The 26,482-nt window shown below is 45.5% G+C and overlaps 2 protein-coding genes across 4 annotated transcripts in view; one reads left to right on the forward strand and one right to left on the reverse strand.

The window, feature by feature from the left end:
* Nucleotides 1-24,979, forward strand: part of LOC107192858 (neo-calmodulin-like) — a 62,771-nt gene extending 37,792 nt beyond the window's left edge. For 2 of the 3 annotated variants that reach the window (XM_015582205.1, XM_015582204.1), the window contains exons 2-7: nt 16,019-16,264; nt 21,221-21,254; nt 23,449-23,550; nt 24,410-24,545; nt 24,623-24,771; nt 24,835-24,979. In XM_015582205.1, coding sequence (XP_015437691.1) covers nt 16,019-16,264; nt 21,221-21,254; nt 23,449-23,550; nt 24,410-24,545; nt 24,623-24,771; nt 24,835-24,866 — 699 coding nt within the window. In that variant the 3' untranslated portion in view covers nt 24,867-24,979. Of the gene's footprint in view, nt 1-3,189; nt 3,232-16,018; nt 16,265-21,220; nt 21,255-23,448; nt 23,551-24,409; nt 24,546-24,622; nt 24,772-24,834 lie in introns of all 3 variants that reach the window. The other variant, XM_015582203.1, reaches the window with a different exon arrangement.
* Nucleotides 8,094-12,194, reverse strand: LOC107192860 (troponin C-like). Its single transcript, XM_015582206.1, has 5 exons — nt 12,121-12,194; nt 11,691-11,709; nt 10,378-10,521; nt 8,791-9,039; nt 8,094-8,316 (listed from the first exon to the last, which is right to left on the reverse strand). The coding sequence occupies exons 1-5, from the start codon at nt 12,121-12,123 to the stop codon at nt 8,288-8,290; spliced, it is 444 nt and encodes a 147-aa protein (XP_015437692.1). The 5' UTR covers nt 12,124-12,194; the 3' UTR covers nt 8,094-8,287.
* Nucleotides 24,980-26,482: the final 1,503 nt, after the last annotated feature.

Here is a 26,482-nt window from a genome sequence, read left to right on the forward strand (position 1 = left end):
GACCGGGCGTCGTCGTCTACCGTTTTATCGCGTCTCGTTTACGTTAACCAGGGCCGTTTCGCCTCGCAGTAAGTTACCGTCGTTCCTCCGTTATCGGATTCTCCGAGAACCGGGAGGGACAGAACTCTGTACGCCCCGCGGTTATACATATATTTCCTCGCCGAGAAGAATCTGACAATGGCATTTTCCAAGACAAGAAGTTACCGTTTCAGCCGACGCGTACGGATAAAATTATTCTGTTCGAAAATGAATACTTTCGCGCCTGGTGATAACCGTCGTTAAACGATTCTATTATTCGAGGTCGATGCGGGAAGGATACATTTGTTCGAGAGTTATTCGCGTCGAAGGTAACGCGTCGCAAATTGCCCATCCCCCCCCCCCTATCCTTTCGGTTGCGTAATTGTTTTGCAAATTTTCACTCGACCAGGCGGGGATACCCGTGGAAATTTTCAGTCAGTGTCCATCGCGCAACTCCCACGGCGAGCATCCAATTAGCAAGCATTTTACGAGTGACTGGAATTTTAATGATCTATGGAGTACGGCCGTGCGACGCGTCACCGAGCAAGGTTGCGAGCACCGTCCTCCTGTGAGGCAAACACGCGCGTTTCTCTCTGTTTCGTGTCCAGTGTACGAGCAATTAAACGTTTTCGCGATCATCTCGCTCCTCCGTCGTGAGAGGATTAACGAAAGACGTCCATTGAAGCGGGTTGTTTAAAGATGCACGGGATAAAGAGCCTCCGGATATCCTTTGCAACAGGATACGTTCTCTCGCGACAACGAAACGACACGAGAAGAAAGTTTGAAGTATTCGTTGGTTTTAGAACAATGTGCCATGGAATTTATGCGAAATTCAGTGCAGTAAATCATCGATGAGTGCTGGAAGGCTCCTCGGCAGTGAGTGTTCAGACGTCATTGAACCAGTAAGTGCCCAGTGATGAGGATAATAATAATAATATATTTATTTATAAATGGGTTATGACCCCTTGGTACAATATACAAGTACATGGAAGTCTATGGAATGACGTCTGAACACTCAGTGATGACTTACTGTATACGGAATCATACATCGTAGATCTATCGATGCACTCGTGCGATACTTACCAGATTTTACACGTTGCAATCCGAAGCGATCGATTTTTAAGTAATCCTGTTACGTTTTCACTTATTTCTGCTAGGAAAACGCGACGTGATTGTTTCCTAGGTCGATCTGGTCACTTGAAATGAATCAGTAACCGATTGGAACTCGAACCGTTCGGTGTAATTAATCGCGTAGTCTACCTTCGAAAATAGGGTAAATGCAGAAAAACGCAACGAAACATTGATCGCCTCGTTAACGCTTACACGGCATAACGAGCGAATAATTGAGCGTGAAAATGCTTCCGTTCGAACTCGTGTCCGGCTCTGGGGTGTTGTATATATATATATACAGAGTAGCTGTTTTTTACCCCAGACGTTTGCTTTATTAATTACCGCGATCGAATGTTTTTCTCGCGTTTGTTTCAAAACGAACGATGCGTTTCGCCGCGTAGGTAAGTAATCGTTGAATTTAGGCGAGGTTCAAGCGTTCCGTTTCAATCGTTCTCTTCGCGAGGGAAATACGGGAGCACCAGCTGTGTGCCTCTTTCGATCGGGCAACTTGGACAGAGATTCGAGTAATTGCGCTTTGATCGGCCGTGCTCGTCGCTGCGGGATTCAGTCGCGGCTGAAAGACGAGACAGAGCCCACCCGTCGTGCTTTTGAAATCCTTCGGCCGTTGGATCGCGGGAAAACTAATAAGCGTGCAAGAGCACGAATAATGCAACGGATATCCGATTTACCTTTTCCGTCGCGAGGCATAGCGTCGGATAATTGCGTTTCAACGAGACCCAATTGATTTATTTAAATAGGCAGCTTACTCTTTCTGATATTCAATGCGCTATCGAAAAACGTCTCCCGGAAACCATTAAAAAAGAGGTGCTCTTGCGAACTAACGCAGACAGGCGAAGGTCGCGTCTTACAACACGTGCAAAACATTCACCGTTCCTAAGACAATTTTTTTTATTGCATTTCGGCGCTGACTTCCAGGAACAATACATACACTAACCTTACTTCTTCCACCTCGTACTACCACTTAGAATACTCATTCGGGACATACGTAGTACACGAATACACATAGAGGACATTGTTACATTTAAGTGTGTCAAATTATTCATCGCACAACGTCACACCATCTTTCCAACGAGCTCTGAGGTATTAATTTATCGGTGAATAGAGACAAACCGCGAGTTTGTAGCTTCAAATATGCTCTGTCGATTAAAACCGAATAAGATCAATCGAATAAAGTGTATAATAATTACAACAGGTGTTCATCTTTACGAAGCAAGTACAGATTTCAACGACATCACGAGTCAACGAAAAAGGTACTGGGGGAATATGTTCGTTGTAATTAAAGTTACTTGGACGAGTTTGAGATTCATGCCGATGACACGTGGTCGAAGTGCGCGAGAACTTTCGTGGTGAATCAACGCGAACCCTTCTTCCTTTCTAATCTTACCATTCACCAGATACTGTCTCTTCGCTTCTCTGGAACGCTTTCATTGTACAGAAAAATCCGCTACACGCGAGAGACACGAAAACTGGCCTCGTGACTGTCCAACACTGAGAACTCACGCTATGCTATCTCGTATATTGTATGTTCGGTGTGCACTGCTGTTGATACGCTGTACTTTTACAGATATAAAAAAATCTACGAGTTCGGGCACTCGCAGCGGGTTCGTCCAGCATGGAAAGCCTTTTCCCGCGAATCATGCCTGCCCCCTAATGTGCCTTAAAGTCCGAAAAACGTTGATTCTGATATATCGTGTAAAAATGTCATCTTTGTGGAAAGACTTTTCATGCCGGCCCTCGCTATAATATCGAAGTGGACACTAGCAATTTGAACGTTCTTTTCCTTCTCTAGCTATCGCATCCGACTATACTAAAACGACAACGTGTACCCCGTGTGTACTTTTTATTCTCGCAGAATTATGAAAAAACAAAATAGCATACACTTTTCTTACCCTTTTTCTTTCCATTCTCCACTCGTTTCTATCATCTGTAAACCATCTACTCTATGTATATCTGTATATACTATACCTGTATCTCTATTTGTAACTTTTCCAACTGCAGTGTTGTGGTGATTGGTGACCTGTACTGTACTTGTGTTCACAGGCCCGCAGCGCCAGTACAAGTAGCTTTAGAAGCCTGAGCCAGGTACATAACAAAAATTGACATAATCCACATAGCTGAGGAACTAGTAATACTAGCTATTACTTAGCCAGACATACATATAGCTAGATACTTAGAACCATTTAGAGAGTCTACGTGTTATTATTATACATGCTCGTGCGTAGATGCGTAGAGCACGATCGTTTCTCGCGTTCCAATGTTCCGGGGGAACACGAAAACCAGATGGTTCTACCGCGATATATTATGAACATGATTGCCACACACCATTAGCATTGTAACACCAAACGTAGAGGGAGGGGGGCGGCCGACCCTCGGTTAATCGAACGACGTTGTGTCGCGAAACAATACGGAAACAGCAGAGGCTCGGCCACCGATATCATTCAGCTCGAGACCCCTCTTTAGCCGAAGGAAAGTGAAAACGTTAGCGCGCGCACGATCGGTGCATGCACGCCTGTCGGTTCTCGCCGACACGCGAAAACGCCGGAATGTTGAATGAGGCATGCCATCCACACGCACAACCCTCTGTGATATCGCCTACCCGAGTCTAGTAGAAACTTTGCATGCTTGTTTCTCCGCCTGTGTCTTACCTTAGATCACTCTGTTCGTGCATCCCTATCTTTCTCTTTCAAATCACCATCTTCTTCTTCTTCATCTTACTTTTCTTCATCTTATCGACACAGTTCGCAGTGATTCTCACGCGAGGACCCAGAGTAAGTACACCGTAAGAGGAGACCTTCCTTGCGGGGGATTGGTTCTTCTATCTAGGAACAACTTTCCAGACTTGCCGCAAATTGCGCAAGGTGTACAACTCTCGAAAGTTGCTCGACATCGTTATTTAAATGTTATTGGGTCTGATGTCCTCCTGGAAACCGAGTCGGTACAGTAAATTATCAATGAGTGTTCGAAGGTTCCTGTACATTAAGTGGTCTGTCGTTATCCCCACGACTGGGGGGACCCCATGAAACCAGTCAAGCGCCCAGTAGTGGGGTTGACCACTGACCACTTAGTGTAGAGGTGCCTTCGAACACTCATCGATGGTTTACTGCAATTCTCGAACGAAAAGAATCGTGTTCGATCGCCAGCTTTTAATATCAAGAGAAACAACCGCGAGAGTAATTCGGAAAATCGGGGCAACCGATACCAGTCGTAATTAAGGCACGCGGAGATCTTTTTCCAAAAGACTCTCGTGACCCTCTTAGAACGATTTAACCAGCTGAACAAAGAAACCCTAGGCGTAAAGAGTGTTCGCGCGGATCGAGGCTCTGCGCCTCGTAATTTATTCCCATCTCGACTTTCAGTCAATGTTTCCTTCGCCCGCAGCGGTTCCCCGCGGCTTTGCATATTAATTACCGCGAGGCCGGTCCGCCTCGGGCTGTTTAAACGGTAAAATCGTTTTATCGCGAACAGTACTGGACTGCAATGCGAGCGTCGAGGTGTGTCGTGTCACGGCTGAGCTTTTCGTCGCGAAACGAACGGGCCTTGACTATATTCTCATTTAAGGGTAAAAGGTTTCTCGATGCCTGTGTTCTTTAACGCGCACAAAGCCTCTATTCTCTGAGTTTCAATAGTGGACGTGATATAAACGGATCCGTTCTCGATGCAAGAGAAATAATAGTCGCGGGTACGCGGAGCCATCGATACTCCCAGCTGCGTCGCGAGTTTCGTTCGTGGACGGTCGATCAATCGGTTCCGGTGAGCCGGGAGAAGGACGGAATTCCTCTCCTCGCCCGACAAAATATATACAGGGTGAAACAGAAAAAGGGGTTCGTAACTTCTGGGGTAGATAGTACTCGCCAAATGATGAATAAATGTCCTGAGTCGGAAAAATTAATATTTTCAATGTTACAAACCCTTTTTTGTGTCACCCTGTATAATACGAGCACGCGTCGCTACTTCTAGGCGGGATCCATTTTCGGAAGATAGTTCAGGGAGCCTCTGTGTCGGAAACAAACCAGCCGAAAAGGCGGCCGAATCGTGGATTAAGGAGACGAAAATCCGGGTGAATGGCATCTTAGGCCCTCGTTCGGAGAGCACCCTTCTGACGAGAGTAATCGTTGGATATAAAAGCAATAGCAGGAGACGTATAGAGACGACGGCGGAGAGAGAGAGCCTTTGAATGTAGTGGGGAAAGCAGTAAGTTCGGGTTGAGGATGGTTCGGGTTGAGGACGACGATCGATAGCCCCGGCTGCACCCTTCTCCTCGGTGTGTCTTATCGCGGTCGTTGGTTTAATCATTAATCGTATCAAACCGTTTCTAGATCCTGTGTCGTAAGTGCAGTGACACGGTCCAAGCTGACGATTTTTTAACATTTATTCGGTAACTTCTCTACTATCGTTCCTCATCGAGAAGCTTCAGAAATACCCGCGATATTTGCTCGGCCTTCGTTGACCTTGATTCCTCGGTCAACTCTGGAAGGCTCGTGATATCGCTGGAGAACTCCTCGCTTCGAATTGTTTCAAAGTTGCCTCGCTGCTCCTCACGATACTCCCCGACAATATATCCATCGGTTTGCCACCTGATCCCCGGTCCAGTACGAATCATCTTTCTCCGTGGACTATATTGGATATCCGTCATTCGTGTCGGCGCCCGATGAAATTCAATCGTTGCCACCTGCTACGGTCCTCCCCATCGAGATACTTGTCGGCACGTTATGCTCGGCCTTGTTCGCCTCCATTCCGACGAACTTCGCGGACAGAAACGCGCTAAGGGTTTCTAAGAATGCTTCGTTGGACGGCGACAAACTCGCTGGTACCAAGGTGAAGCGGAAACGTAACGCGGAACAACGCCACGGGTATAAAGACGAACAATCCAGGTCGCAATTATCGTAATTGCTCTTCAGGGGTATATACGCGTTCCCTTTTGTTTCCTCTGGTAACAAGTCATACACCAGCCTTTCCCAGTGGAACACGTTCTCGGCAATTTTCCCTCTAGTGCGTCCGTTTTTCAGACGGTGACCTCGAGCATACGGATAGGCATTGAAAACAGGGGAAAATTCTTCGAACGAACACCCCGTAATATTCTTGCTCGGTTAGGAATACAGAACACAGGTCCTCCTGCGAATTCTGGGTAACCATTTTACAATGTATCAATTCCCCCCGTTCACCAAATGGGCTATAGCTTTTCAAGGGCGGATGCAGTCGGCCCCAATTATTGATCCTTTGGAAGCGGCTTCCGGATCCCGCTCGCAAACACTCGGACAAAACTTGAGTGGGTGAAACGGCCAGGACCAAGCCTGGAGCCATGGTCGAAGTGGAGAGAGAGAGAGCAGGGAAGCTAGGAAAAGGGATGGACGGAAGGAAGGAAGAGGAGATGGCGAGGGGTACAAGCCCAAAAGCGGAGCACGACAGATGGGGTGGTCGAGGGTGTTCCTGGGCGTTCTCACAGAATTTCGTCGGGTCTAGCCTTATCTTTCTCTCTCTTTCTCTCTCTCTCTCTCGTTTTCCCTTCGACCGATCTTTCAGTGGACAGTTCCAGCTTTGAGGATTCAGGACTGATTGGCTGGAACCGGTCTTTCATGGATGAAGCTATTGTCGAGGTTGTGTCTTGGCTGGGTAATACCCAGGGCCCTTCAATAGAAAGTTGTTAGAGACACGGTAATCCCTCTTGTTATGCATGCAGCCTTTGGAAATATTAATGACGCAAGAGGTCCTATTCCACTTCCTGTAAGCGGTCGCACGAATGATAATTTACGATCATCCGCGGCTTTAACAGCTAGCTAGGAATGGAAGCGTATAAGTCAAGCGGTCGCGTATTGTGGTGTATCTTTAGGTCTCGGTTCACACTCCGACACGCTAGAGACCTTAGCCTCCGGGGTTACAGGCATTGTTCACTCGCGAGTAGAAACATTGAATCCCGGAAAGAGAAGGTATTTTGCTGAATTTACGTATCGTTTAATCTGCAATTCAATTTTTATGCAAATAAACTAATAAAGTTTACTACGCTCATAACCTAATTATAGACAAATACTTTTATATAAACAATAATATGTAAGAGTACAGAAATATTTTGATGAAATATTAATGGATATTTGTCACTTTAACTAACCTCATAGAATTCTAAATTTTATGTGCCTTACACTGAAATATAATTAAAATTTGTATATTAATAGATAAAGTTTAACCAAAACTTTATAATTATCGATCAAGTGCTAAACTTTAGTATCATATTTATCACCGCTATTCTATCATCAACAATGCGCGAATTATCTTAACCAGGTAATTGGATTCTCGGAATCGAATTTTCATCGAACTATATCGATCATGTGTATCGTCTCTGGTAAAGCGATCGTTCCAACGGTTACGTTTTGTTCATCGGTAGTTATACAAGTTTCAGCTAAGCGATATCAACCGTCTATAGCCCCGTCTGATGTATGCACATTGCAAAGCCATAAAGCACGAGATAGCCTCGAACCTTGCAAGCGCGCGAGTCGATGCCCGCGGTTGATCGAATGAGTGGCCTTCACGGAATCGGAACACGTGTCCCTTCATTGCACGCTCAGCGATTTGCTCGCCCTCCCTCGAGATCCTTGATTAATATCCCACACAACTTTCCCGGTTTCGAGAGAGGACAGGGAATTATTAGGCGGGCGATCGATGCAACTGTTGGGAAAACTTGGACAACGAATACCACCGTGTCCACTTCGTGGTATCGTGAAAATTCCGATTCGAAAGGTTGCTCAGCTTCCGACGGCTGGAGATAAAAACGTTATCGTCGATTCTTCACGCGACCCATGGAAAGAATAATGGTCATCGTTCACCAATTCCAGTACGGCACCCATGATTTACGTCAAACGGGCCCTCGATCGATGATCGTTAATCTCAGACTCTTTGGAAATGAAACGACGCTCGTGTACGATCGTTAGAGATGACGTTTAATTCGAGTACTTAATTAAAGATGTTGTTACAGGATGGTGGAAAGAAATGTACAGATGAAATGAAGGACGGTTAATAATGCCTCTTCTATCCTTTTCCGAAGCATTGAGCTGTTCGAAGCCTTTTCGTGGAGGTTCGACCGTAGCAGCGTCGTCGAAAGGAAATGCAAGCTGCCTTCTCGCGTCGGACGTGTTACAGCCTCTCGCGATCAGTCTCCGGTCATCATTTCCATGAACTCTGTAAAATAGAAATCGATCAAATTAATGGATACGATTGCTCGATTGGGATGTCTTCCCCCCAACATCCTTGTCATCGAAAGGATCACGATCATAAAGATTTTTCCAAGAGACCCTTTTCATCTGGTTGTTGTACGCGACGAATGTTTCTCCTGGAAAGTAACTAGGTCGTATCCTTGCCTCTTTACACAACCTTCCCCCGAGTTTTTGAAAGGAGCTTTGAAAGACCGGTATATTAAGACGTTCGAGGTTTAATCAAGCCCTCGTACGGGCTGCTGTAACGAGCTCTGTAGATCCAAAGCCAATGAAACAGTTCGTATTGTAACTTTTTTTCGCCGTCGAAATTATTCGTGTAACTACAATGTACCATGACAGTTATTATTATTCGAGTCCGTAGACATCTATAAAATTTATAGAAAAAAGGACTGTATAGAGGCCAACTGTTTCCATTCAGAAAACGGAAGAGGATTCTCACCGTCAAAGTCAACGGTGCCGGATCCGTCGGTATCGATTTCAGCGATCATCCCGTCCATTTGATCGGGCGTTATCTGATCGTCCAGAGCGGCGAGGATCTCGCGCAGAGAGCTCGTCGGGATATAGCCGTTGCCTTCTTTGTCGTATAGCCTGAAAGCCTCCTTGAGTTCCTTCTGCAAAGCCTCGTCGTCCTCCTCTTGGAAGTGGGAGGCCACCCGGTAGAACGAGTCGAAATTTAATTTACCGTTACCTGGAAAGTTAGACGAGTCACGATTAAAAATCACTTTTCAAACTCGCACTTTCAGCCTATTATCCGTTTCCCTTTCGCGGTCATTTTTTGTCGATGGTAAAACATTCGAGGCAACATACTTGGGAGTCTTCCAAGCGGTTCCGTTTACGCAAGTCACGGGGAAGAAATTTGTAAGTTACCAGGGACAAGAAAAAGTTTCGTTTCGTTTGTTCTACGAATCACATGGTCTCAAGCTCGCAGTTTGCATTTCTATTGTAAATTACAAGACCAGCAGGGCTCTTTTATTATCAAGTTACCAGCGGTTTGCGGGAAACCCTCGGTGCTCTGTACACGTTCCAGTAAGTCGAAGCTGTAGGAAAGCAAGCAACACTCCGCGGAAGTTCTTAACCGACGTAAAATTAATTCTCAGCCCACGTCGTAATCTCGTCGAGAACTAGAGAGAAGAACTGGGAAATTTTACGGCTACCAGGATTAATAACCACACCGAGCAACCACTCGTTCCTGGTGGAGTGGCCTATGCTCTCGAAATAACGAATGGGACCCTGTTTAATCTTCTTAGCGGATATGGCCATGGAGACTCTTTGAAGAAGGCAACGTTTGACGCGCGACTCGTACCACGGAGGGGATGGTTTTTGCAGTCGATACACAGGGAACGATGGAATACGAGAAAGTAGGTGCTGCTAAAGGAGCCTCCGCCTCGACCCAATTCTTTTTCACGGTGAAAAGAGGAGTCCACGACGGATCTCGACCGACGATATCTTCGTAGAGATCCTGAAACTAGCGACGGTTTTTTTTTTCACGAAGGCCAAGTCAAAGAACATCTCGACGATATCGATATCTCGTAATTCTGCAGTTGTCCATCGATAGAGAGGAAAATCGGTGGGACGTGTACAGGGGACGTTGAGTTACAACTAAGTTTCCTTATAGTTCGATCGTGAATTGTTTCTCTTCGTCGGGTTTTAAAATGCAATTCCATCGGTATATCCGATCCCCCTGGAAACACAGTAATAGGCGGCAACAATTGGGTACGGCCGATGGGTATTAAAATCGATCGGAATGAAAGTTTCGCGGCACGACGACGGAGCCACCGTCGACTGGGAAAGTTTAGAAAAGTTTTCGCGACAATCGTCGTTCGGCTTCCATTTCTTCCATACATGTGTCCACACTGCGATTCAGTTGGTTTATATCTATGAATTATTTGGCCCCATTCGGCCGAACAAAGCCATCGATCGACGAAACCGTCCGTCATCGACCCGAAAATTACGCTAGAAAACCCCGCGGATAGCTCAAGGACAATCAAGGGTTAACGATTGAAAGGAAAACTGAGAATACTATTACCTTCCTCGTCCTCTTGTTTGAGAACCACCTCCAGCTCGTGATCATCGAAAGTGTGCCCCAGGGTGTTCAAGATCGTTCTCACTTTTTCCTTCTCGATGCTGCCCGACTTGGTCGAGTCGAACATGGAGAAAGCCCTCCTGAGCACTGTAAAACACACACGGAATAGGAATATCGACTCGGAAGCTTGATCTTCACCAATTTCGTTTTCTTAAATGCCCCATAGACGATAGATAGGATTTTTCTTACAACTGATCGTACAAACTACACTACCGACCATAAGTATCCGGACACAGTACATTGTCGATACTAGATTATCACTATTTTCCAATAAATAAGATTATCATTTCTGTTACTATTTACCGAAGAGAATATCTTTCTCGTTTCAGTACTTGAAATAAATTTACTAAGTGGTAAGAGACTTTTCTTCTACGCCACTTTTTCCCTCAGGGGAAAAAGGGCCTTCTACAATTTCAATTCGAAAGTTTCTGAAATTTATGCAAAATTAACATGCATCTTAACATTTATTTCAGTGCTTGAAATAGATTTACCAAGTGGTATGGCGGCCCTTCTCCTACGTCACTTTTTCTCCTAGTTGAAGCCGAGTTTGCACGTCAGTGTACAAGCATATCATAAGCGGAAAATTTTCCGTGAAATCGTGACGCGTGTGCTCGGAACGCATCGCGTCGGTCCGGTATTTATTTACACGCTGTGTGCCAGAGCGCTGCGTGTGTATTAATATAACGCCGCCCAGTCAATCAGCGGTTTATTTTGCGATAGGAAGCCGGTTTGCGCAACCCGCGCCGCGTAGGAACGCGGCTGTACCGTTCCGTATATCGTGAAACAGACGCGTGGGCAGACTCTCGAGGATTGGTGGGTGTAAAGAGCCGGTTCTCAAAGAAATTTCACGAAGGAACGTCCCGTCTCGAGCCCGTTGTTCGCAAAAAAAAAAAAAAAACCGATTCGTTTCCACGCTATACGATTTTGCAAGGGATTCGTGATCGCGTCTGGCCACGATGCGACGAAAAATCTTAATGAGTGACTTTAAGTTCGTGGATCACCGTCGAAAAAGCATCACTTCGGAGTCTGGCGACGTTAAAGTACACATATCGGTCGCGACCTATATTTCAAACACTCCGCGACCTTCCGTTCGACGAATAAACCATTATACTTGTTGACGCGACCCAGTGAAATACGGATGCACCGTACGGCCGAGGACAGTATCTATTTGCACGCCGTACAGAATTCCGATCCGCGTCGTTTCCCCCGATTAAGATATTCCGGGGAAAGCTTGAACTTCGCTGGTGTTCACTTACTTTTCACTTGTTCCTCGTCCTGAAACAGAAAAGAAAAAACGAACCTTCATTTCCAAATGCTTCTTCGTGGTACCTATACGAGGTAGATGATACAGAAACGAATAAGCGAAAACAGTTTTTATCGACTGGGATTCACTGGTGAAAACGACAGAGTTCCCGCGGTAACGAGGTCCCGATGGGAGGCGACCGTGATTCAATTCCTCAGTCTGTCAATTTATTCTCCGATATGGACAAAAAAAAAAAAAAAAAGAAGAATCGATCGATAGAGATTGTTGGCCGTGCTCCAAAACCGTTCCGGAGGGGCCCGGTTCTGTCGGGTTTCGAAGCGAAGCCTCCAATTAACGCGTTCTCCATGCGACAAACGTCACACGGCCAGGAGAGGAGGACCGATTGGGGTTCGACACTCGATTACTACAAAGAGGGAACTAACCATCTTCCGGCTTTATCTGCCGAGGATCCTCGACGCTATATGCCTCTTCGTTCTCTTCGCACTAATGGCTTATCCGCACTGGATATATCTTTTATAAGCTCAGCTAGAAACGCGCGCATGGAAGGGGAGGAGAAGCACGTCTCATCCCTTCCTGCGAGAGCTGTCGAAATTCACAGCTTCTTCTCAGCAACGTCAGGCGACGGCGACGCCAGTTCACGCTGCTATAATGCTACGGTTCTCTCTCCGTGTAAACGGTTAACCAACTCGATTCTCGAGTTCCCAAGGTCTGGTCTATTAGCCACGAAATCTTCCATAAACTTCTTTGATCATCCAAAGGATAAAAAAAAAAAAAACTCACATGGAACCGAGTTATCGCTGTTTCGTATAGGAATTAGGAACACTTATGTCCAATCGAGACACGTTTATGTCGCGAATCGTGTGTATACTCGAAGTCTTCTGCATCATTCGAGCCACTCGTATAGATCGACTAGACAAATTCCAGTCGCCACAGTGTTTTTTCTATTCCCGTGGGATTTATAGAGTGCAGGCGGAAACTGTGGAAAGAGGGTCCGATGCATTACGCAACAGAATATTACTTAAGTAAATTTCGCCGTTATGTGGCCGTTTTCTACGTGAGGCCACGGGACAGCCTGCCAAAAACTTTGTGGGAAAAGCAATAAAATTTTCATACACCGCGGTCGTAGGAGGCGTCCGAGAGAACAGAACGCGAGCGGGCGGCAGCGAAGACGGTGAAAGAAGTGGGGATGGTGCTATTTCAAAACATTCCAGACTATGATACTACTGGTTTCCATTCAACCACCACATCGTTCGGGTCCAATAGTAATATCGCCGATTCTTTTTTATCGGTCGACGAGAAACTTAATATCCCCCCGTGCTCGCGGAATTCGTAGAAATTCCTTTGCGAACAAAGGAGTTTCGGCTGAATAAGATTGATCGGTGACTATTCGAGAGAAATGAGAAATTATCTCGAATCACCTAGTGAACGGACGATTCTGAGAGTTTCATTGCAGGTTCTCGTTTCCCGATGTGTAACCCTGTAATTCAGTGTTTCCCAACCTTTTTTGGATCATACTCGATCCAAACGCCTCAAAGATCTCGATGCCCCCTAGCCATAATAGTAAACCATGCTCTGAAAAAAAAGGGATTTGCTTCAAATAAAAAAAAGGACATAGGAAAAATTGTTGTCGATAAGAAGATTAATGTCGACAATTTGTTAATTGCTCCACAAAATATTTAAATTACCCCTCAGTGGAGGGTACGTCTCACGTATTGGGGCACACTAGTGTAATCCGATGCAACGTGGGGTAACGGAAAGATTCACGTTTGCACCGGTACAGCGCCTTGTCCAGATTAAACGGTTGCAAAGTGCAGTTCTTAGCGCAGTTTTTTAGGGTACCGCCGTGTGATACAGTGCTTTTCGTAAGAACGCGGTAGACGACGGCAAACGCGCTATAATTATCTCGTCAGTTCCGCCCACGCGGCTCATACCCGCCTCTCTTCGCTGAATTATTATTTGAATAAACCCGTGATATATTTAGAACGTCCAATACCAATTGTGTACCTCATGAGTCATTCTATATTTAAACGAAACGTCTACCTTGCCGGGGTAATTGGGCAGACGGTCGACGAACTGTTTTCCGTTCACCCTCGGTTCCCTTCGATCGCTATCAGTCACGAGCAGTCTTCGTCGAAGCTGCTCTTTCGTCGCGACGGAATCAGAAAGTTCTCGACTGGCCACTGAAACCCAATCTCTCCGTTTGAATTTCCTAGCTTCGATCGTTCGTCTTCGAATTCGAAGAGAGTGGTTCGTGTCGCGTGCAACGTGCGTCTTTTTCTCATCGGATTTGTTATCGAAGTATCTTTCCTGGTCTCGATAGTCGATTTTTCGGCCTGACCAGCAGTTTGTATCAACTAACTGAATTTATCCGCGCGCGATAGGCATCCAGGCCATTGGAATCCGGATCCGTTTCCAGAGATTCGTATCTCCGCGATTCTCTGTCGCGGTTCACAGAGTTCCTCCCATCGATTTACACCGCGACAACGACGATATTCGATTTACAAATTCGGCCTGCATCGATCGCCCCATTCAGGACTTTCCCAGAAAATTTTCAATCGGAATCGACCCCGCGTCGATCATCCCGAGCGTCTCGTTTCTCTTTTCTTCTCTCGTGCGCACACTCACGATCGTCATTCGCGAATCCAGGTTAACCGTCGCATTGGGAATTGTTTAATCGAGAAATTGCGGGAAAGTTTCCGTGGCCCAGGTCGTTTCATTGCTTTGCAGCTAGAACCGTTCGCCCCGAATAAGTTCGTCGCCGGTGTCTCGCGAAAGAAAAAAAAAAAGAAAACGAGCCGAGGAGATGTGGATGTCGTTGTTGATCGTCGAGGTACGTAGATTGATTCCTGTAATAAAACGGACAGCGAAAAAAAAAAAGAAAAAGAAAAGACAATAGGATACGGTGGCGGGCAACGAGAGTAAAATCTCGGAACTTACCGGAGCATCATTCCACGGCTGTGTCATTAGCAGAAACTTGCGAACAATGCCCAACGCGATGCATCCCGGCCTCGAAATGTTTATTCGACGCTCGCCTGCGGATTCTCTCGACTCGTAATTAAAGGTATTGTTCGTCCTTGTGACCTTAGATTTTTATCCCGTCAGGAGAGAGAGAGAAAAAAAAGAAACGAATTTTTGTCCCGGTAAAAAAGATAGGCGTTGTCCTCGACCAGAGAGGAGACGCTTCGTTTGTTTTTTGTCTGAAGCTCGTTTCTCGTTAGCGTGTGGCCTATGCACATTTTTTTTTCCTCCGTTCATGATGCAATAGCTCCGAGAAAAAATATCGGTGAACCTTTCCTCGATTGAAAAACTCTTCGCGGGAATCTAGAGGCGAAATTGTTCGGTGAAACGAATAGTTACAAAACGTGGACAGAAGGTTGGAACCGATTGTCGATCAAGGTTTTCGCTGTCTGGCAATTTCAAAGACAAACAATAGATTTCGTATAGTTGGAATGTGTATGTATACAGGGTGAGTCAACTAAGCTTTTCATCTAAAATATCTCCGTTGTTTCTAGTGATACGAGAAAATTTATAAGGAAAAATAATGTTTGCTTGGACAATTATTGTAATACAGAGAATTTTTTTCTCAAGGTCATGTTTTCCGATATTTCAAGGTCATCGTCGTTTTTTAAAATAGGATAAAATATTGTTATCACCCTGTATATAATTGCGTCCAGTTCAGTTTTGGGGTAAAGGAATAAGAGAAAAAAAAATTCGATTTATTAAAGAGTCGGGCAACAACGAGTATGGCCGCGTAACTTCGAATGCACACAGATAGATAGAGCAGATAGAGAAACATACGATATCGATGCTCACTTTGCCTGGCTTCTGGCCGTGCTCGTAAATCTAGGCGAACTTTTTCCCTCGGGTAAACGCGCAAACGGCTAACGATCGTCTTCGAGAACGTCTCCCGGAGTCGTAGATCACCGGTTCGAACCAGACCGCCGTCTATTGAATATTTCGTAGCCTGGTGACGTCTCGCGTTCACTGCAGTCCAGTCTGAGGGAAAGTCCAATGAAAATCGGGGTCAAAGAAGAAATTGGTTACTCTCGTTAAACCGCGGTGCAATGCCGCTGACAGTGGCGGGAAGGATGAAAGAAACTGTCGGTTAAACACTGTGGTATTTTTCGCTGCATTTTTAATCGGTGCACGGTCGAAATGGATATTCAATTTCCATTCGCCGTTCGCTTCGATTATATCGGGAGCTTCCATTGAATCCGTGTATCGCGCGGAAAACCATCGAATACGTTCCGGTGCAATTATCTCGGAGGGGATTATCGATCGTCGGGTAATTTAACCGATGTTCTTTTTCTGCAATAACAGGCTCGCAACAAACCAGCGGACGGTGTAGGCCACGTGAACCAGAAGGGCTCCGCGGGTCAAAAGGCGCCGCTCGCGACTGGACAGAAGGTTGCACCTGGCGCTAAAGTCGCGGCGAAACCGGCACAAAAACCTTCCGCTCAAAAGGGACAGGTTAAAGTTACGCCCAAGGCGGTGTCCGTCAAGACTGGCAAGAACAAAAAGAAGGGGCAACGGCAGCAGTACGATCTCATTGTTACTATCAATTTGGTGAGTACGATCACGCTTCCCTTCGCGAGTCAATTCTACTCGCAGTAGATTCGTACGCGCCTGGTCAGACACGCGGTAATTAAACCCCTTGCTCTATAACGTCGAGTCAGACTCGCGTTGACGATTTCAAAATCGATACAACATAGAAGAATATATACAGAGTCGAAGTGAAATGCCAAATTGCTGGTATTAATATTTAACTTGTAATATAAAAATATAGTTGCGATAGGTACAGAATTCCTTTCGTTTCTGAGATAGTATCGACAACAATGTAATCGTAGAATCTGCAGACGTCAAGGAAATCGTAGGGCAAGGGGTTAACACGTTGACTGCCACAGTAAAAAGTAACCGTACGTAGCCGGACACACTTTACTTCGTTTTTTTTCAGTCATAAATCGCTGAAAGTATATGGGTTTAGTTAATGGAGGCTATTGGTCTTGTTTGAAATTATACCACGATATTAATTATACGCGAAACTTTGTAAGGGTATTTAAATAATCTAGCCTTCTTTGCAATATACGTGTCACCCATATTTGGATGACGTGCAAGTTAACTCGTTAAACTGAATAACATTTGACTCGTTCTACAGCACTTGCGCAGTCGGAAAGTAAATTTCCTAGATTCTCCATTCACCTTTTCGTTCGTCTACTGTTCCTGACTATAATACCGACTAAACCAAGCGCAGTAGAAACCGTCGCTCGTGGTCAGACGATTCTGGCCCAGGCGGTGCCTTCTCCATTAGATGGTAGCACATGTCTGAAAAAGCATTTGATCCAACAAGCACAATACCATCTCGTGATCCAATCTTCTACACAAGTAGATATTCATTGTAAACGAGTTCAATTAGAAAAGACATCCTAGTCGCTTAACCTCCGCGAATGTCGTAAGCAAAGGTTAATTTGCCGGCGCGACAGTCACGACAAAATCGAAACGAGCTCTCCATTACCCAGATTATCCCCGTGCAGTGTTTCCTCCAAGTGTACAAATCTCGATATTTAAATCGGTATCAGATGTTCGTATAAATAACCGATTCCCCGCGATCGCAACGAAGAAATTCACGTACGAGCGACACGTACGACGAAAAACCGGGTCAGGATGACCGTGATTTTTCGTCGCGACGCTCCACAAATAGCTTCAGACCACTTCACCTTCTCGTCGAAGAATCGATGCTCTCGTCCCGATGAAAACAAACATTCTTTTCCATCTCCTGCCGATCGAGTGTCCCGTCCATATTGTTTTACCAAAATGAACACACTGTTCTATCGACGACCAGACGGTTCAAGAAACTTGATTCTAGTCTGGGATCACGTCCCAAACGGAGACACAGGTGCAATAATAAATTCGCCTAAAGTTAGGCACGCTGAAAATATTTCTCGCGACGGTACTCTGCGTAATCGTGCAGTCGATGTCCGGCTAAATCATTCGTGTGACGGTGGTTGATTCAGAACATTAACGGCGAGTCGCAGCATTCCTCAGAGATCGTTTTCAAGGTAACATTTACTCGAAACAGTTAAAGAGAGAGAGAGAGAGAGAGATAGAGCCAGGTACAGTGTAGAGAATAGTTGGAATCGTAAGGGGCCAGCGCTTTTCGACAACGATTACTATGTACCGTGTTCTATGTGTCACGAAATGCACGGCATTTGGCAAAGGGAATCGCCGGCGGGAAGGCATTGCCGTTAAACAAACAGAATGAGAGGCGAAAAACGACAGAGCAAGAGATAGAGATAGTGAGAGATAGAGAGAGAGAGGGAAGTAAATAAAGAGAAGATTGCCAGCCAATCGTCGGGGACCACTGACAAGTTAAAAACAGCCGAAGGTTGTCTAAAGATTCGCGCCCGCTTTCATGTTCGCTCCAATAATACGCGACACGGTACGGATAACCACCCGCCGGAGTGTCGCGAACGGTTCCTTTTTCCCTTCGTTATGGATCACAATCGGTTCCCTTTTCCTTTTGTTATCGGTCACGACCGGGCCCCCCGATAGGGGATCTTTGACTTTCCTCGGGTGATTTACGGAAAGTTCGTGTAATGATTTTTTGCGGGAACGTCCTGAACGGTGGTTGACAGTTACGCGTGATTGAAAAAAGGGAGGGGGAATAGAATCAGAATGAACTGGTCGAGGACCCGTCGCCACAAACAACCGGTGACGTTGCCGCTCGCTAGTCCATAAATATTATTTGTGTTCGGTGCCTGTTGTCGCGTTGGTGCGTTTCGCGTGTGTGCTAAGCAGCGGAGGAGAGATCCGTCGGTGCCGGTCGAGAAAGGCTCCTCTGTGCTTAAAAAGTAAAAGCGAGATTAAAAGGTGTTGTACGTCCCGCCACTAGAGCAACGAAGTATTGTTGTACGCTATAACCCGTTCTCGAGGAGGCAAATGTAAATTTAAAAAGTGTCCCGCCGTGGAACGAAGTGTACCGTACGGAGGTGGTGTTAGTGGTTAATCGGTGTGAAAAACACGGGGGTGGTTCGCGTTGCTCGAGATGACAGACACTGAGAAAAAATACACAACCGCGTACGGAAAGCTGCGGAGATTAACGAGCACCATAGACGGCCAGATCCGACAGAGAAGCGTGAGTGAGGAAATTTTCGAATCGTGGTTAATATTAATTCGATGGTAGGGAACGTGTGACAGTGATTGCGCGTGTTTGAATTCAACGAGATGTCGGGGAGTAAGGATATAAATCTATAAAATTTAAATGCTGTGAATGTCCGCATTTCTGCTCATGAAAAATGTAAATAATGATAAATAACAAATAAAATACCTTCGAATCGTGGCACAAACAACTAGAACACGATCAAGAAAGACGAGGTTCTTGTTTTACAATTTTTTAAACATTTTTTTTTAACAAAACACACTCGCGTAAATGTTCAAATAATTCAGAATTATTTTGTTAGTATGCACGTAACATTTATAATAGTAAGAAAAATAGGAAATGAGAATTGGAGCATTTACCTTGAACGTATAAAAATACAATCAGGCATTTCAATCTATTCTACCCTACTTTCTACAGATCCAGGTACAATGACACCGATACAATAGCCAGAACAAGCAATCTAGCCAACAAATTTAATAACCAAATTGAATTTGTCTCAGAATAAATAAGATCGAAACTTGCATCTACCGAATACTGCGAGAATAACATGTATAAAACTACTATAAGATATTTTTGTAAACTTTCGTATAAAATGGGCTTTCCCGTTAATGGTGATAAATTAAAATTAAAAAATGCTAGCGCGGACATGTAGCAAGTAGTAGATCTCGTGAAGCCTGGCTGACTTTCCGCGAGTTTATGCGACCGGTTCTTGGGGAACGTTGGAAAACTACGTGACCCAGTTGAATACCGAACTCTATCCACTTCCGTGGAGCTTCGAAGCATCGAACCAAGAGATCCCTCCTAAGACAGATCCGACGGGACTCCTTCTGTCCCTTTCCCACAGAGCTTACGATTACATCCAGGAATATCCAAGGGGGCGTAATCCATGTGAAAGTCATTCCTCCGATCTCCAAACGCCACGGGAACAAGCGGTGTATTATACACGCGAGAGTGTCGTTTCCACGATAACGGGCAGCCCTCGATCGATCTACAGAGAAACACACCGCAGGTTTGTTTGCGCAACGGAAACGCAAGAGCCGACGGTGAATTTTGTTTGCGAATTCCTGTTGCGTTTCTGTTGCGACGAGAACTGCAAGAGAATACTCGGCCGCGGATAATCGTTTATTTCGGCAGAAATTGCAACACCCGTTAATGTGTCTGTGCCCGTAGATCACTCGGAACCTGAGTCACGACCAAACTTAACTAACTCGCCCGACTTATGGTGAGCATCATTAGTGTGCTTTTCTAGGAAACCGTTTCTATACCACGCTCGTATTAACGACAACATCGGGGGATCGGTTACAGAGCACGTTTCAAATTTTCAATATTCGCTGCTTTTGATTTTTCAATTATATTTCCCGACGAAGTAGATCACGTTGCGTTGAATGGTCGCACGATATTTCAACATCTAATTATTAATAATCACCAAACGACCTCTTCTTCGTATTCCTATAGTCGATACAGTAGAGCGGTGGGCTTAACAGGCAATTGGCCAAGGTCTGAGTGAATGGCGGACACGTTAATATATCGAGCATCGTCCGCTAGACGAATGAAATCGAGCGTCGAATCAGAAACCGGTCCGTGTGTTCCATTTCCAACGGTGAATTTTCGAAACTTTACCATTTTGCCCAGGGATATTTGTTTCTTCGTGTACGAGAAACGGATAAATCCTGACGGTTCAAAGGAACAAATCCAAAGCAATACTACTCGGCCAGTAAACGCTGATAACGTTTCACTGACTAGCTGATAAGTCAATGTTCCTGTAATTGCGTTAACAGCATCTGTTACTTAATCCCCTGTCTATTAATGCTGATTTAACAATGCCGAATCCCAGCCGCGTGTAGGACGTGGATAAGCCGGCATTGCTGTTACGGCATCTCGAACAATTTGCAAGTTAGGACACGGTCGTTAATCGTGCGAATTCTGCGTATTCGTACGCCTGTTTGTGTTTGATTTCGCGCGCCCCCTCGCCGAATCGCGACGAGCTGAGCCATATTAATTAACTTACCGCGCCAGAAGGCGTGTATAGACGTTCTTTGAATTCTGCCCGAAATTCCCATCCGTTCGATCCCGTTTCGACGAAGAAAATTTGAATCAGCCGTTCACGGTAATCATCGAAATGAAAATTATTCACTGCTAATTCAATCCTATTAATGAGATTTCGCATGAAAATTGGCACTGTTTTGCAAACAGACTCGTAGCCTCCCGTTACCACGATAGCCGTTGAGTTGCATATTAAAGCATCGATGAGATACCACCGCGACACCATTTTACGGCGCGATAATAATTTAATTAAATTCACGCGTCGTTTTCACGGACTCTCCAATTGCATTAATCTCACCTGTTTCTCCTCGTTTCTTTTCCAGTCTGAATATGGGCTCACGGAGGATCAAGTGGCCGGTAAGTTAAATCCAACGACTATTCTGCCATCGTGGGTACTCGCTTACCGAGAAAATAAAAAGGTTTGCGGGTTAACGAGCGGGAATCGTGTTCGCTTACGCGGCTAAATACACACGCTGGCCTATTTCCGGTGCTCGAGAATCCGTCGTCTCGCAAATTAGAGCTGGAAGAAGCTGTTCACGATTTCTCGCCCGCAATGCCGCAAACTTTTCTAATTGCCCCACGAGTCCATCCCCCAAACCTCTTAGATTCCTTTGCAAAACACGAACGGTTCGCGATGTTTTCTTCCGTTGATTCCAGCTGGTTAGAATATTTCGATCCTTTTCCCGTCGTGTCTCGCGATCACGCGGGGGAAAACAGATTCGTGGAATTAAAATATTCAACGCCACACGTGGAGCGAAAAGGGTCGTTCAATTTCCGAAAGTGGCTTTACGTAAAGGACCCCGCTGGAACGTATTGCATAAAACATTGTGTTTCAGGCTTACGTGACCGCGATCGTTGGCCTTCCGTTCGCGCGGAGCGATTTCCTCGATGTCTAAGAGCTTTTAAATACGTCGCGCGAGCTTTTCACCTGCGGGTGGCACGCGACCAGAGATCGTCGATTGCTCACGCAGCCGTCACCGTCGAGGGAAACCGCCGAAAGAGAAATTGCCCGCTCGTTTATGCACATTAATGCATCGCCGGGTGTTTACGCGGTGATAAACGCGGTGACGGGAATTCAGGCCAATCTGCGCGGCGATACGATGCGATCAAACGGGCCACCCTCTAAAAACCTGGCAATTTCCAGCCCCGTCATGCGTTTCGTGGTCTCGACTCATAATACTCGAACGACAAATTGAAGCAATTAAGTTGAGCAGAATTTTGAATTCTCTGTCGTGGATAAATAAATATATTGTTATAATCCATTTTCCCTGTAATTAACACTAGAACTACCAACGATAAACGCATATCATTTTCGATCGATCGATAAATATGGCAAACTTTTGAAAATTTACAAATCTACAAATTAACTAATTTCTTTAATATCTGTAATAAAAGTTACGAAAGATCTGAGAAAATGGATTGTTATAACATTTTAAACATCGTTGTATGAATGTATTGACAAATCATTTTGACCTGCTTGGTAGTTCTAGTGTTAAACGACGAACCATTCTCAACGGATGAACGAACTCTATCGAGCCCGTGAAACAAATGGCAATTTTCAATCCCTTTTGCGAAACAACCAGTGAACAGTTGTTCGATGTTCCCCCTTTCCCGGTACAAGCTCTCGACCGACGTCCAAGAAATTTATAACAGCGTATCCCTCGCGATTGGCTACTTGCCCGAGCGATCTCAAGCTTAAGCTTCGTCTGCACGACTCGTGACGCGTGACTGCGACATGCACACGTAGTACACACGCACACGCGGTCCTTGTGATTAATAGTCATCCAAACCCACGAATTCTGAACAATGCGACGCCAGACAGAAGCCGTTCGGTTGTATATCGTTCTACTGCCAAATTTCCGACCAAGTTTTTCCACTGTTGTTATTTATGGCTCGGTCACACGAGACGATCTCTGGAGTTTCCTGTCACGCGACGGACCCGCCATTGGAAAACCCAGTCGCGTTCGAACACGGAGAGACAAATCACCGTGATGTTATTTTCGTGGTTCGAATCGAAAATCCCGTAGAAACGTAATATACTAAATCATCGATGAGTGTTCGAAGGCTCCTCGGCGCTGAGTGTTCAGTCGTCATCCCCACCACTGGACGCTTCAATCGTTCCACCACCGACGAGGTATAAGAATAGACCTTTCATCTTATGGGAGTTGGTAGCTCACCTAACTATCGACACCTTAAAAAAACCTGTGATTTTAGTGACCTCTACGTTATGAAAACGGTGAATCTACGGGGGTAGTGACACTGAAATGGAAATGGGGTGACGTTGCCCTAGAAAAGTAGCTCGAAGAAATGCATTGGATGAAAGATCTATTCTTATACTTCGATGGTGGTTCCACTAGAAACCTCATCCAAAGCCGAGGATACTTCGAACACTCGTCGATGATTTACCGTACTAAACGGAACAATTATTGGATTGATAATATTCATTGGAACGCGTGCCTAAGGAAATCTAGTAATCCAATACTGTAAAGAGCAAGATGGTATCGAAAGACCTTCATGCTAAACGGGTACGTCGAACGGTTTATCGTTTCAGAATTCAAAGAGGCGTTCATGCTCTTCGACAAGGACGAGGACGGTACCATCACAATGGCGGAACTCGGCGTGGTTATGCGATCTCTGGGACAGAGGCCGTCGGGTAAGTGAAACCTTAAATCATTCGGGGAACCGAGGAGATACGCGGAACGATCAGTGGACGCGTGTCGTCCGCGTGTATTCACCGTGTGGACGCGATCTGGCCGCGAGCCACGAGCTTGACGAACGCTTGCTCTCCACGTGGAGCCAAAAAAATATGTATAACGGTCTCCTAGCCGGTCCTATCGTCCATTAGCTACTAACGTCGAAAGCTAGTTCGTGAAATTCTATGCTAGTCAAGGGGAGAAGTAGGTGTGTGTGTGTGTGTGTGTCAAGTCTAGCCTCGTGTCGCCCTCAGGATCCGACACAGCTGTTTAGGCGTTTTCTTTTCAACTGTTCGAACAGTTTCAAGGAAATATTATGCACCCAAGGCCGGTAAATGCTGACGCGATCGAACAGCAGTAGGTCGAAAGTTTCGAGGGAAACGCAAACTCTAAGCAAAATAGGCCTCGTTAAATTCAGACGGCAGTTCGAAGGTTTTCCTTAAGACGAGGGCGCGGGAGTTAAATAAAAGGGGACCAGCATCCCCCGAAACTAGGCTGTGACAAGAGCTTAGGGAAAATTAACTTTCGGACGATTCTGTGCTAGAAACTGTGACAGGCAGGCGCACGTGCAAACGTAGGTAATTAACTGCATGTTGGCTTCTTCTGTCCTCGTGCTTCCTCCTCCCTCCCAGAGGAAGGGGATGTAATGGGAAATGAAATGTCTACCCATGAAACGACGACGAGCGTACGTACATTACGCGGTGAAATTAGAAAAAGGACACAGAGAAAATGACGGGTCGTTTAAATTCGCTAAGCGTAATTTCTCCCTCGTACGTTCGGATCTTCCCTCTAAAAAGTCCAACCAATTTCCCATTTCAGAGACGGAATTGCGGGATATGGTGAACGAAGTGGATCAAGACGGGAACGGTACAATCGAGTTCAATGAGTTCCTGCAAATGATGTCGAAGAAAATGAAGGGCGCCGATGGGGAAGACGAGTTGCGCGAAGCATTCAGGTATATCGAATCACGGTTTTATCGTAACGTCGCGAAGCATCGAGCAGGATTCTTAATTGATAATTCGTACCTGTCAGAGTATTCGACAAGAACAACGACGGTTTGATCTCGTCGAAAGAGCTGCGACACGTGATGACGAATCTCGGCGAGAAACTGTCGGAAGAAGAGGTCGACGACATGATTAAGGAAGCGGATCTGGACGGGGATGGGATGGTGAACTACGAAGGTACACTTTATTTCTCTATTTCAACCTCTGTATTCCTTTGAACGTTACAATTATCGTGTACAGAATTTGTGACAATCCTGACGTCGAAGAATTAGTTCGGTGGCCGTGGATCGAACGCTGCGAAGCTACGAACCTGCCGGAAGTCTTCGTCGAAGAGTCGAATCAAGCGAAGTTCCTCCCTGAAATCTTAAGGTGGGATCGCCCATACGTACCACCGCCATCGATTACAAACCTGAGGAATCGTGACTCGAAGAACAGTTGTTCCGGGGATAATCTCGGAACGACACGAATGAACGTTGAACCTTTTTTCCAAAAATTTCGTTCCGCAACGAAGGACGTCGTTCAGCCAATCTATTGGTGCATGGCTCTCTCTCTCTCTCTCTCTCTCTCCCTCTCTCTCTCTCTGTCTCTCTCTCTCTCTCTCTTTTGCTCACACTAGGAGGGTAAGTGGGAATGGAAGAAATCGTGCGATTGGGTTGGCGGGCGACATACGTAACAGAGAGGCTATCCATAAAAACAAGGACAAGCTCGAAGAGAGAAGGAGAGCGCGACTTCCGAAGTTGCACACGCATACACGCATTGTACACCTCGCTCCTTCGAATTAATTTTACAAATATATAAGCTAGCGAACACGACATTACGCGTGAAACCGAGTGAGGTGCGCTCGCTCCCGAGAAACAATCAACTGAGCTTTGTTTAGCGTTTACCTACCTACATATACTCTCTACTAGCGCTATACAACATCGTTATTGATAATTGTTAGGTACCAATGAAACTTGTATCATCGCTCACCATGCCAATTCACGCGATACTTCTTTCGGAAGCGGATCTTCATCGACGACACTTATGTATGTACTCTAAGATAGCACAAACCATATTGTCTCGATCTCGTTTATAGCATCGCGTACATCCGTTCGGTCGCGAAACGATCGAGACACCCGTCGTTCCTTTCACTTCGACGGATCTACGTCGGTAATTGTTCCCTTAGTTTCGTAGTAAGTACTCGCTTCTAAACAAGACAAATCCTCTACCCGACGTTCTGTCATTAACATTCTGACCGCGTGTACCCGACGCGAAATAGCCCCTATAAAAGATCTGTCTTCGAATCTAGATGAATGTCGTTAGCCAAGTAGAATTAGGGGTAGTTCTAACGATGATACACTCGTGGCTGAATTTTTAGACGCATTTGGAGCAACCGATCGCGAATGCAAGATACCGATGCAACTGTAGCGATTTGTTTTTTTTTTTTTTTTTTTTTTTTTTTTTTCGAAAACGTCCAACAGCAACCACACTCGATGATTTTCCAATTGTTTTTTAGTTTGCAATCGTTGTTGTGTTCGATATTTCTTTTTCGATGCTCGAACGACGAGACGCGATTCTCCTAACTGTGGTACCACTTTTCTTGCTACAGTCGAAACGAATTGGACCGTGCCTCTGATGGAGGTACTGGATCGATCGACAATCTATGGAGTTTCTTCGTGCGGGTCAGTTCAATTAGTCCCGATTTCTAGCCAAAACGCGAGCATAGATCTTCACCCATACCAAAGCTCCAAACGCGAAAACACCGTCCACTCGAAACCTTGACACCTCGATCACATCCATCAGGCCAACTATACTTACGTCGTGCACCCTTTTAGGTCCTTAAAATAAGCGAAGCCACAGCCGTAGATCGCGATAGAGTGTAGCTGTTAGCGCCTAGCGGAAATACGTA

This window comes from Dufourea novaeangliae, unplaced genomic scaffold (genome assembly GCF_001272555.1).
Source record: "Dufourea novaeangliae isolate 0120121106 unplaced genomic scaffold, ASM127255v1 scaffold447, whole genome shotgun sequence".
In the NCBI taxonomy this organism is placed as follows: domain Eukaryota; kingdom Metazoa; phylum Arthropoda; class Insecta; order Hymenoptera; family Halictidae; genus Dufourea; species Dufourea novaeangliae.